This window comes from Sander vitreus, chromosome 23 (genome assembly GCF_031162955.1).
Source record: "Sander vitreus isolate 19-12246 chromosome 23, sanVit1, whole genome shotgun sequence".
NCBI classification, from domain to species: domain Eukaryota; kingdom Metazoa; phylum Chordata; class Actinopteri; order Perciformes; family Percidae; genus Sander; species Sander vitreus.
This window is the reverse complement of record NC_135877.1, coordinates 7,518,400-7,530,899: the sequence shown is the minus strand read 5'-3', so window position 1 is coordinate 7,530,899 and position 12,500 is coordinate 7,518,400. Positions and strand designations below refer to the sequence as shown.

Here is a 12,500-nt window from a genome sequence, read left to right as displayed (position 1 = left end):
ATGTATCTGCCCACTGACAAATTAGAGCTGGCCATGGGCTAATTTTATCTCTTGACTCCAACGGTTAGCCCGAGGCTAAATTTGTGAATGAAATGTGGGGGCTAATCAAGCTAAGCTATGTAGCCCTGGGCAAAAATCTGGTTTAGTGTCTTCAACAGTGTGCGAAATCTTTGTCTGAGGGTTGAGAGAGTTATCCCAAAGGTTTCAAAGGTAGAAGGAAAGGTGATAAGGTGCATTTAACCCTCACTGATCATTCAGCAGAAAGATAATGTGAGTGTCCCTCCTTTGAAATGTAACACCAGGAAACAATCTAACCTTAAAGGTTAAGGGAGTTTTGTGAAGCAGTCAGGCTTTTCACACGCTCCGGCATACACTACACACACACACACACACACACACACACACACACACACACACACACACACACACATCTTATTTGTCAGGTTGTGATAGATATGCAAAGCATGGTGGACAATAGGCCCAAACAGCTGATGCCGTGTGTCTGTGTGCTGGAAAAACAAAGGCTCCCCTCTCATCGGAGTGTGTGTGGGTTCATAGCAGAGAGGGAGAATGATAGAGAGAAAACAAGACAGAAACGAGAGAAGGGACAACAGAGTGTGATAAAACAGCGGCGCGGAGCCAGAGAGATGGCGGGGCTTCGCGGATCACACATCTGGCTGCACAGGCGTCCCCTTTCATCACTGACCTTCTGGCTCGTTCTTGATCAGCTCCTCCATCTTGCGTTGTTTCAGTGTGTCCACCACGTCTGCCAGGCTGCCCTTGCGTCTCTCGGGGGTCCCCAGGGTACCTGTGGCCGAGCCCCCGTCGCTGCAGGGCCGCCCTCCGCCTCCGCCATCCTCTTTGCCCGGTGAGGTAGCATTGTGCTGGGGGTAAGGACTCAGAGAGCTTCCCTTAGTGCAGTCCCGTTCCTGGAAGGGGTGGAGGGAGAAGGGAAAGGAAGAGGTAAATTACTCGATTAAAAAATGACCTAAACTTTAAGACATAAATAAACAAACTGGGAGGAAAAAAAGGAAAAGGAGGCGGAGGAGGAGCTGGCATACAACCTTCATTATCTCCATCCTCCTCCACTCTTCTCTTGTTCTCTTTATTCTCTCCATCTCCGCTTCTCATAGCTCACTGCAACCAACTGTCATCCCTGGCCAGTTATCTCAAGTTAGGGCACACTTCGACTTCTTCTTCTGTCTCTCTCACATCCTCGGAAATCTGCATTTGACTGACTTGGAGGTACTTGACAGAACGAGCACATGAAACAACAGCAAAAAGACTCCGCACACTCTTAAGTCATTCAAACTCTTCATCACAAAGCCTTCAGCGGCTCGGCTTTGAGGGACGTCCAACACTGCTGTACCAAAGCACAGGCCCAAGTTGTTAGCGCTGCGCTACATTTTTTCCTACAATTGGTGACAATTAATGCTGAGGATGCAACTCCATCAAACAGGAAAATCACAACAACAAAAAAAAATAGATCCCAAAACAAAGCTTTGGAGAGGTGTCAAATAATTTCCATACGTTACATTTATGAAAGGAATGACAAAACAACAATCAGCATGATAAAAACATTTAATATATACAGCTCTGTGGCTTTCGCCAAGCTGTCGTGTGGAATAATTACCCTACTGTCTTGTGTCTAAAGTTTATAACATAACATTCATAGTCATAACATTAAGTGTGATGATGTTTGGAAATCATAATCCTCTCATAAATACAAAAAATGTATTCTTAAATTTCTAATCGTGAAAAATTGCACTCTTTTCTAATAAAGTAATTGAACTTGTCTTAAAACTTAGGGATGGGGATCTTTAAGCTATTATCATCTTTCATCACTTAAATGATCGTGAATGGATCATTTAAATTAAACTTTGATGAAGTTGAATGAACAGTAAGAAAAGAAAAAAAAACGACAGCAGCTGACTGGTAAGTAATGCCTAGCACCCTAATCTTTGACCAAATAAAACCTGTGTTTGTTTGGATAGCCCGCATGATAGACTTAATGCCGGCTAAGCCCAATTAACAGTGACACTGAGGAGGAGGACAGCGTCAGCTTCAGAAGAGAACACACACTGCCCGTTTGTCACACATACACATATAGATGAGTGACGTGCTTTGAATGCACCGACAGACACTTGGGCGCGTACAGTATCCTCCTACATGCACGCACAGGTGTCTTAAGGTGTGTGTTGTGCTCTTTAATTACAGAAACAAGTGAGTCAATCCGTCAGCTCAGCTCTTTGTAGACGCGAGGGTCAACCTTCCATGGTTAATCTTTGGCTCATCCAACTACAATATGGAGCACGCCACCTGGGACACACACATACTTCTCTTTGTCTGTGTGTCGCTGTGGTTAACACTTGTACGTTCCAGCCGCCATTAATGACAATACAGTGTATTAGGGTGGAGATTTGATTTTGTTTCTTAATCATTAACTCACAGGCTGCTGGTGGAAGTGGAACTTCATACTGAGATCACAGTCCACAATGAAGTCATCTAGACCCCAGATGACCCCAGGTTCTATTATTTTCTATCGTACAGGCAGAGTTCATTTTCATCCATCTGAGCAGACGATAAGAACAAACTCCTCAAGAATAAAGCCACACAGAGGCTTTCAATATTGACGATGCTTTCATTGTCACTTTCTACACTCCACTGACTGACTGTCTCTCTCTCTCTCTCTCTCTCTCTCTCTCTCTCTCTCTCTCTCTCTCTCTCTCTCTCTCTCTCTCTCGCGTGTGTTTCAACACTCTGAATAAGTCAGCACTCTCAATAATTCACTAATTCTCTCCTCGGTGCGCTTGCACACGCATTGTAACGGAGGGACAGAGTGTGACAGCGATGATATGGCTTCAACAGTTGTATATATATGACGCGCTGATGAGGCGTCAACCAGTCGCTGTGGAGGCTCCTAACACACTGGCAGAGGGCTGTGCTGCGCTGGCGGGGGACGTGTCTTGTGATCTTAAAGCTCTTCAAAGACTTTACTCTTCTCCGCTCACCACCTGACCTAGTGACGGCTCGACCTGATCCTGTCTTTCCTCCTTGTCTCATTTCTTTTCCTTCAGCCTCTCCTGTTCTTCAGATTAGGGAAATTCAGACTTCAAATGAGCGGCTTTGTGATTACGAGTTGCATCAGCGACATGCAAATGCAACGAGACAGAGGGAGAGAAGGAGTGTAAGTGGGTAGAAGTCAATGAAAGATAGAACGAAAGAAAGAAAGAAAGAAAGAAAGAAAGAAAGAAAGAAAGAAAGACCGAAAGGCGAATGAGAGGCGATGGTATTAGAGGAAATGAGAGAGAGAGAGAGAGAGAGAGAGAGAGTTGACAGATACATGGAGTAAGAGAGAAAGAGAGAAAAAGAGAGAGAGAGGCAGGCATCTTGAAGGCAGCGGTCACACCTGTCACATCCCATTTATCTAATCCAGCGCCTACTTAAAACAGCCGCACTCTTTCTTTCGAAAAAGATGTCGCACAAACAAAACAAACAGAACAAGAATACGGGGGGTGGGGGGCGTCTGATCTCTTCGCTCGGTCGAAAAATCTGCCCGGGAGATGTCATCTCGCCGTGTCCAACAATGAAGGTCATTTCCAAATCAAGGGGAATTAGCAGGGAGCCGAGGCTTTCTTCTAAGATCTGCTAAATTAGGGCCCATGACATTTTTTTATGTGTGGAGTCAGACAGACAGACTTATCCCAGAGGCAACTTAAATGGCTTATGATTCCCCCCCCTATCATCAACCTCCCAGCATATAATGATAATCCATGTGCCCTGCTGACATTCTTACCCCGGCGATTTGCAAAGTCCAAGACAGAGGGATCTTAAAGACAAGACACAAGACAGATTCCTCTATTGTAAACGGGTGTCACTCACTGCGCGGCCACATGCTCCTGCAATAACTCCAGTTGCAAAAACTTTTCTCATTAACATGCATTTATTCATAAGTACAAACAGAAATTCTGGATAGTGTAAACGTTCATGCCCTGCTCTCAGTGCATGCGTGTGAGCAGGTTTATTTATTTTATTTTGCCATTTCTGTGCGTATATGTGTGACACTGTGAGTGCACATAGCCTGTAGGTGTGTGTGTGTGTGTGTGTGTGTGTGTGTGTGTGTGTGTGTGTGTGTGTGTGTGTGTGTGTATGTGTGTGTGTGTTGTCAATGTGTAAGTGCCTGCATATATGTATTTATATGCACTGGATGTGGCAGGCTGGCAGTGTGGGCGGTTCTGCCTTTAGTTTGCAGATGTCAATTCTCTTCCAAAATGACTGGAACAAAGTAAAAATTGCGCCTCACTCTCTTTATCCTTTTACAGCCTCTGCAATGGAACCGAATTAAACAACTTTTGTCTTCTTAAGCTCATCTGTGAGGGGAGGTTGGTTTAAAAACACGTAACACTTGCCAGAAAACGAGGAGAAAAAAAATCCAAATGCTATTTTTTTCTCCCTACAGCCAGCACAGATGCCGCTGTTCATGTTCTTTTTTTTTTTATATCTTCCTCTTTTTCCCTTCCGCTTTCTCTGTTGCCCGACTCTCTCTCTCTCTCTCTCTATGTCTGGGGCTGTGCAAGGTGTATGTGTGAAAAACAATATTTGATGCTTGGCGCGTTGTTGTGGATCAAGGCATGGACAATGTGGCAGTAGGAAGAACTGGAAACAGCTGCTCGAAACTAAAATGCTCACACACAAATACACACCAAGAGAATGTCACTGATCACTCCTGCAGGGGGGTAAGGACTTAGCTCTCGTGCTAGAGCTGCCAATCTCAACGACATACACTTAACACACCTCCGATTACTCTGCCAAAAACACACACACACACACACACACACACATGCAGCAAATCCCTTTACATGCCATGGCTAAACACAGACACTGTCAGTTTTGACTTCGAGGTCCCTCAGGCTGAGACAAGCATTACTTTTATCCTCCTGTTCCAACAATATGGTGGAGCTTTTTCCATGGAAAACCACACATTTAAAATGTTACTTGATTCATTTGAATGTCCTAATTCTAATTGTATATTTAAACTTATGCCTAATGACAGACTTGCCCTTTCCTTATCTAAAACACACGCAGCTGTATTTTAAATAGCAGTTTGGCTAAAATGTACGCCAGTATATTTTACCACGACCCCTCGCTGTTGACAGGCAGGCGTGTGTTGATTCATTAGTGCATCACTGGCATGAGAAATTAAGTGTGACCACTGTGTCTCAAGACTGCTCAATGACTGTGTTAAATCTGTCAAATTTACAAAAACACACACACACACACACACACACACACACACACACACACACACACACACACACACAATTGCACATTCAAATTATACAAAAAAGGGACAAGAGATAGCTCAGGGAGGAAAATAAATAAGAAATAATGCCTGATGAAATATCTTTATAGTTCTCTATCCTGGTAGTGTGTATCTCGCCTGTTAATGAAATAATTAGTGTTTGACCATTAACACATTTAAGAGAGAAGATCATCATCAGGCAGAGGTTCTGCCTGATGTATAAACATTTTTGTCTGCAAGGATTCCGAAAACAAACATAAAAGACCTAAAAGAAAGAAAGGAAGAAATAAAGAAATGTATTTTGCACTACAGATTTAAAAGCAGTTATACGTTTGAATTTTCACATTTACTGGAGAATAAGGTCAAAACTAAATTCCATCCTCTACTAACTCTTCTGCATCATAACTGGATTCTGTGTTGATTGGCTGACCTCACTGAACTACCGCTACAATCCTTCCCATCAGGCATTTAAACTGAACTGCTCTCAGCCAATCAGGGTCCACCAGCACGGTGAGAACTTCACTTTAAATAAAACACCCTTTTAGCTGAACTACATTCATTTCCAAACCATTACAAAAAAAGCACAATTCTCATCTAGAGCCGGGGTTAATAAAAAAACAAAATTTTAAAAGTGAATAATGTGATACCTTTCAAGCTTTCTAAAATGTGTGCGAGTGTTTTTTTTCAATTCTGTGTGTGTGTGTGTGTGTGTGTGTGTGTGTGTGTGTGTGTGTGTGTGTGTGTGTGTGTGCAGCTGCAGCAGGCAGGTAAAGCAGCCGGGCCAAAGCCGAGCAGGCAGGCGAGGCAGCCGGGATGAAGAGGTCAGTGTGTAGCTGAGTGCGTCTCCGCCGCCGTGTTAATTTACTATGACAAGATAAAGCTGTAATCCCCCCCCCCCCCCCCCTCGTCTCGCTCTCCCCTGCTGCCTCACTTCCAAGTCAACCGGTCGCCTGTGAGCCATTTACTTCTCCCTATCACTTTACGTCAATTGCCCTGAGAGAGACAGACCCCCACCCCCCCCCCCTTAGAGTCCCGCCGACACCCCCGCCACACTGTAAATCTACTTCACCATTTCTCTCTCTATTTCTCTTCATCCACTCTTCCCTGACAGTCAGCAGCGAAGGGATTGGCGCTGTAACCTCCCCCCCCCCCCCCCTTTACCTTACTTAACACACATCTTACAACATGCCAAGCAGGCAGTCGGATAAGCCCCCATCCCACCCACTAGACACATACACCCTGGCTTGCCACTTCATAAGCCACATCAGCTATTATGCTGTGTATAATAGCCGCCACCCCCCCCCCACACACACACCTCTCCAACACACACACACACACACACACACACACACACACACACACTCCGTCTCCCTTCTGCTGTCAATTAATGGACTTGAAAGCAATTGTGTGTCATTTTGAGGATATTTATGAATTTTTCTAGCGGGGTCTTCATAATGACTTTATGACTGAGGACAGTGATAACGACAATTCTATGCAATATTAATGATAGTTATATATATTTGCTTAAATACACGTGTAAATACAACAGATAAATCTAAATTAATTTAATCTAAATGAACAAGGAATAATATAATCACTGTCCTCTATAGCAACAGATAAGCCAGAGTGTGTGTTTGCGTGTGTGTGTGTGTGTGTGTGTGTGTGTGTGTGTGTGTGTGTGTGTGTGTGTGTGTGTGTGTGTGTGTTTCCACGCCTGAGTGTTCCCCCATGGTCCCAGGACTTTGGTTTACAGTCGGCACCTGCCACACATGCAGAGTCCACCGTGGGAGGGGCCTGCAGGCTAATCAGCGGGCTAATTACAGAATTAGCTTTCCTTTACAGCTCCTTAGCGCTGTTTCATTGTTTTACAGCATGCAGGGCATTTACGGTCAGTATGGGTGAAAGGTCCATGGTGTTTATCAGAGCGCTGCTGTGACAAGGTGTGTATCAAGGTAAGGGCTCAGGAGAAGGGAAGACAGTGAGCTGTGTATGCACACTGTGAGTGAAAACACACCATAAAGAGTTTTGGTACAAACATATAGGAGTCGTTTACATTTTTTTTTTTAAATTAAGAAAAAAAGGACAAAATCCTTTAACAGATGCCCTTAAACGTTCATAACATGTTTCTCACGGTGGATAGTCAACATTTTGTTGTGCAAACATAATTTAAAAAAATAAATAAATAAATAAATAATGCATACCAGCAACACGTAATACCCTATACAGTCACATAATCACACTTATGTACTGAACATGCATTGTAAATCACACCACATGTATAGAATGCAGAATGAGTCACAATCAGGAAAACATCGCTGTGCGCGCGCACGCATGCACACACACACACACACACACACACACACACACACAGAGCCATACATACAGCACCACCACCACCACCACAATGTCACACTTCATCCCGAAAAAAATGACTCACTGCAATGGCTCACATTTTGCAGTCACGCAACTGTGCATCAAATGGGCTCAAGGCGACGGCTGGTGACGGGCACATAAAAGCAAAACACTTGTGTGCCCCCAAACAGTAGCCTTGAACCTTAATTTTTTTTTTTCTCCCATTTCTGAAATATAATAAAAAACTCCAGCTCCCAGCGCCAAACTGCTTTTCACACGCAGAGAAAGTCAATTTCTGCCTCTTTAGAAATCTCACTCTTTTCATGTCCAAAAACCAAACATACATTTCATTGTTGTCATTGTTTGAGATTTGTGCCGTTGTTTTGTGTTTGGGTTTAAAAGGGGAATCTCAGTTACCATTAGAGGAGTAAACAACATACCAATGTTAAAGCGGTTTTTGAGATCCAGACTGTATAACTGTATTAAGTACAAAGGGCTACGTTTGCCCTCAGCGCTGCCTATCCCTATAAAACCCTGGAGGCCAGGATTATCGTGAACATGATCTGATCTGGGGTCTGTGCCCTAGGGGTCACCCCGAGCCTCTCAAACACACATAGGCAGATCGAGGCAGATGCCTTATGGAAAGGTAAAGATTCTCAAGTATGTTTTAAGAAACGTCTATATTTCTCTGACTTCTCCGATGTATTATTTACTATTGACGGACATATATGAATACATCACACTGAATCTTAACATATGTGTATCATGTCAGCGTGTTCAGGTGTGATTGTGTTATGACTCCTAATAAAAGTGTAGTTTTGACGCAAATTGTGGCAATTGGGTGCAATGGGTTAAGAAGGACTACTAGGAAGGGGGGAAAAAAAGTGCATATCTCATCATAATCTCTACTAATATCTTTTTTTTCTTCATAAAAACAATATTGAAACTTTTTTAAAGTTTTCAACACGGATAAAGTTTCCCAAATGAGACCAAACTAATGTGACTACACTGGTGGGTTGAGAAGCAAAACCTGAGGCAGTAACACACACTGTGGGTCACACCAGTTGGAACCATCTTTACATGTTGCACGTGTTTCATAGCGTGACCCTGAGTCAGCGCTCAAGGCCGCCGTCACCCATAAGTGGGTGCTGCTTTCACAATACGATAAACGAGATCGGATGGAAAAATCCATAGCTGTCCTTACCATGTTAGGGGGGCTGTCCAAGTTGCGGTTGGGGGGCGAGCGAGGGGACACCTTGCCGCAGTAGGAGACCAGGGGGACGTGGATGACACCGCCCAGTCCCTCGCTATCTTCATCCTCCATTCGCTGTCTGCTGGTTGCCATGGTTACCTCTCCATCTGTCCGCCCATATGGAGAGGCTGGTCGCTTGGAAGACATCCTGGAAAAAAAAAGAAGGGAGATAGAAAGACAGAGAGAGAAGGAAAAACAAAGGGAAGAGTGAGCAATATTCAAAGGATGATATAATAGGTTGACAACTGGAGTTGTATGGCGGAAACACAAAGTGTGGACCTTCCTGTGGCTAAAACTAGCTCCTTTAAACTCCTGGACTTTACATTTGTACCCACTTTGCTGTGTGTTCACTGTAAAAGAACCTTGCATGAAGACATCTTTAAGTCCTCCCAGCAGGAATTCACCAAATCCCATTCAGCTCATCAACTTGCACCTATTCTCTTTCCTCCCTTTTTCTCTGGATACGTTTTTTCTGTCACACATTCAGCTCGTTCAGTCCACACAATATCCCCTTCAGTCGGTTTGTGAGCCTGAGTGCTTTCAGATGCACTTGTCAGCCTTGAAGCCACTGCGACTACGACCCTGGGTAATAGGCTGCTAAAGCTCAGTTGCACAGAGGCCACGCATGACAGGGATGGAAGGATGGAGGCGTGGATGGAGGGACCGTGAAAACTTGAGGGAAGAGGTGTGTGATTGGAAGCGGTGAAGAACGAGACATAAGCAACAGGCGTCTGACTCTCAAAGTCCGCTCATTCTTACTCTCCCTTTGACTGACAAGTCAGGGTATTTTTTTTTTACACTGCATCTCTTTCACCTAGATCGTCATAGCTTTATCCTCCATCCATACCTCGTCTGTCTCTGATTTGCTCTACCTCTCCTTTCTCTCTCAAATTCTTGCCCTCACACTCTTGACTGTATCTGGTTTCCTCTGGACTGTACATCTGGCATTGTTCATCAGAGCAGCCACTGCCACTAATTCATTGCTTATTTACCTCATGACAGTGGAAAGGCAAACAATATTGAGTGCTGCTCACTGGAGGCGACAGGATACAAAACGCAGCATGCAGCGTTACCACATCGCGGTGGAAGGTTACGGTCACAAATAAATGAGCTCCACTCCAATGATAACGTTAAAAAGAAGGAGAAAAAAAAAAAGGTAAAAAAAGACTAACAATAATGATGTAATTTTATTACCTTTAATTGGTTTTGGAAGATTAAAAAAATCTCACAGATAATCTAATAATTGAAACCAATTTACATTATTATTTGTATATTGCTGAGAAGTTTACAGGAACACAGATAAGCAGTTAGTTTTCTTTGTATGCGTTTCAATGGCCTCCGCCGGGCTTTTAAAGGTTGTCCAATTGCACCCACTTAACTGAAGTTAAATCAGAAAAAAAATCACCATTACAGAAACATACACCTTTGGCTAACAAATCAAATCGCGAAAAACTACAATCTATAACTTTAACAACTTTTTTGGTACTTTTTCATCGAGGTTAGATTAATCAAACTCTACCTGTCACAATAATGCTGAACACGGTAGAATCAGTGTTTTCACGTAGCACGATGCGTACAGAAGACAAACACCCACACACACATATCTTCTTTATCTTTCTCCTGCTCTTGCTCAGCAAAACCGTAGGGCCATAAATGACCAGTAACGACTTTTTATTTGTTGCGATGACAAAAGGACTTGAGATAAAACTGCACGCGGGTATCATTAAAACCAACTTATATTAACAATGAAATTGACTTGAGGAGAAAGAAGTGTGTGTGTGTGTGTGTGTGTGTGTGTGTGTGTGTGTGTGTGTGTGCGCGCATGAGTCTGTGTGCGTGTCATTCCACACACCATCCAATGTAAGCGGCAGGCCCAGCTGTATAAACTACAGGGCTTTGAGCCACATGGCGCACGCGCACACGCACACACACACACACACACACACGCATACATTAAACAGAGGCCCTAACACTGCAGGTCTGTCTTCATCACTGCCTGTTTACTTTACCTCCTTTCCCTCTCTCACACTCGGGCCTTTTGTTTCACACACACACACACACACACACACACACACACACACACACACCTCCCCTTGTGTCCTGTGCAAACTTCTGCCTGGCCATAACCCCGCACAGACCTGGGGTCAGCTTTGAAACCTCTCAGCTCACTAATGTTGCAGTTTGGCTCAGCTGCAGAAACCTCACTGTGCATGTGAGGATTTATTGTTTTTGTCTTATTTTTACAATTTTATCATCCATCATTTAACCACAGTAGCCACACTGACTTATCTCGATGGACAGGCAGTGCACAGACAAGAGCAGTTACACATTAACACGGACAACAACACAGATATCTTCAAAACTCTGTGGGCCAAAGACAACACTTTTCTCTTCTAACGGAAATAACTCAGTGGCAAACATTTCATCATGCTTTTTGCTGTTTTGTGCTCCTCTTCTTCTTCACACCCGTCCACCCCCTTCCCATACTCTGCTACTACTTCCTCAGAGGTGGGTGTCCATGAATGGGGAGGCTGTTCACAGCTCCTCTCCGGCTATAAAATCCCCCTCTCCCTCCCGTTTCGTCTTTGAAGTCGAATTACTATACAATTGGGCACGGCGGGTGTGCAGGTTACGCCGGCTACTTCATTTAAAGTTTGGCAGGGCTGTCATGCCGGCGGAGACCTGGAGGAGACCTGGAGGAAGCCGCTTGAAAGCGCCGAGCGATGCAAGGATTAAAAAAGATGAGGTTTTGTTAAGTATATAAATGGGCTGCGTAGTACAGGTCATAATTAGAAAATATTAGCATAATTTTGCCCCGTCCAACAACGTCAAAAATCTAAACACCTCACACCAACCTGTCATTAACACACTTAATACATACACACATGCTGCTATCCTTTTCCACAAAGCAGCACAGGGATATTTCAAATGACATAACACCAGAGCAACAATATTGCAGTGTATTTTTTCATTTACAGATTAAATGAATAAGTAAACTCCAAATAAACACATTTCTAATATGTTGTTTGTCTCTTCTGTCCTCCCAAACTCCCATTGCAGGAAAAAAACACACACACACACACACACACACACACACACACACACACACACACACACACACACACACACGGTGAGAGAGCTAAGCTGAGATTAAAGCGCCACTTCCCCTTGGCTTTTTCATGATTAGCGGCTCCTCAGTTAAGTCTCTCTCATATCACATATGTCCACTGCTGCTAAGTCACTAATCGGACAGCGGCGTACGTCCATTAACAGGCCGAATAATCGCCATGGACGGTGGTTATCCATCTCCTGGCCTCGGCTTACTGTAATCAACGCGTCCATTTCATGTTGGCACGTCAGCAGCGGCAAGTTTCGCGCACACTCAAGCGTGTTTAAATACAGTACAGGCAGCAAGCTTATGGACGCGTGAGAGAGGCTGCTCACTCACACACCAATCGAATGAATTAAGCAAAATGGGGGCAAAAGATTTGTTTCAGCTTTATTGAAGAGGCAGAGAAAGACAAAGCAGCCATCGCAGAAATGTCACAGGCTATCACACACACAGACACACACACACACACACACACACACACA

General features: G+C 44.0%; 1 protein-coding gene across 11 annotated transcripts in view; it reads right to left on the bottom strand.

The window, feature by feature from the left end:
• sox5 (SRY-box transcription factor 5) overlaps positions 1-12,500 on the bottom strand; it is a 237,569-nt gene that overhangs the window by 66,330 nt on the left and 158,739 nt on the right. For all 11 annotated transcript variants that reach the window (XM_078242529.1, XM_078242530.1, XM_078242524.1 and 8 more), the window contains 2 exons: positions 8,859-9,054; positions 707-929 (listed from right to left, as the gene is read on the bottom strand). In XM_078242529.1, coding sequence (XP_078098655.1) covers positions 707-929; positions 8,859-9,053 — 418 coding nt within the window. In that variant the 5' untranslated portion in view covers position 9,054. The remainder of the gene's footprint in view (positions 1-706; positions 930-8,858; positions 9,055-12,500) is intronic.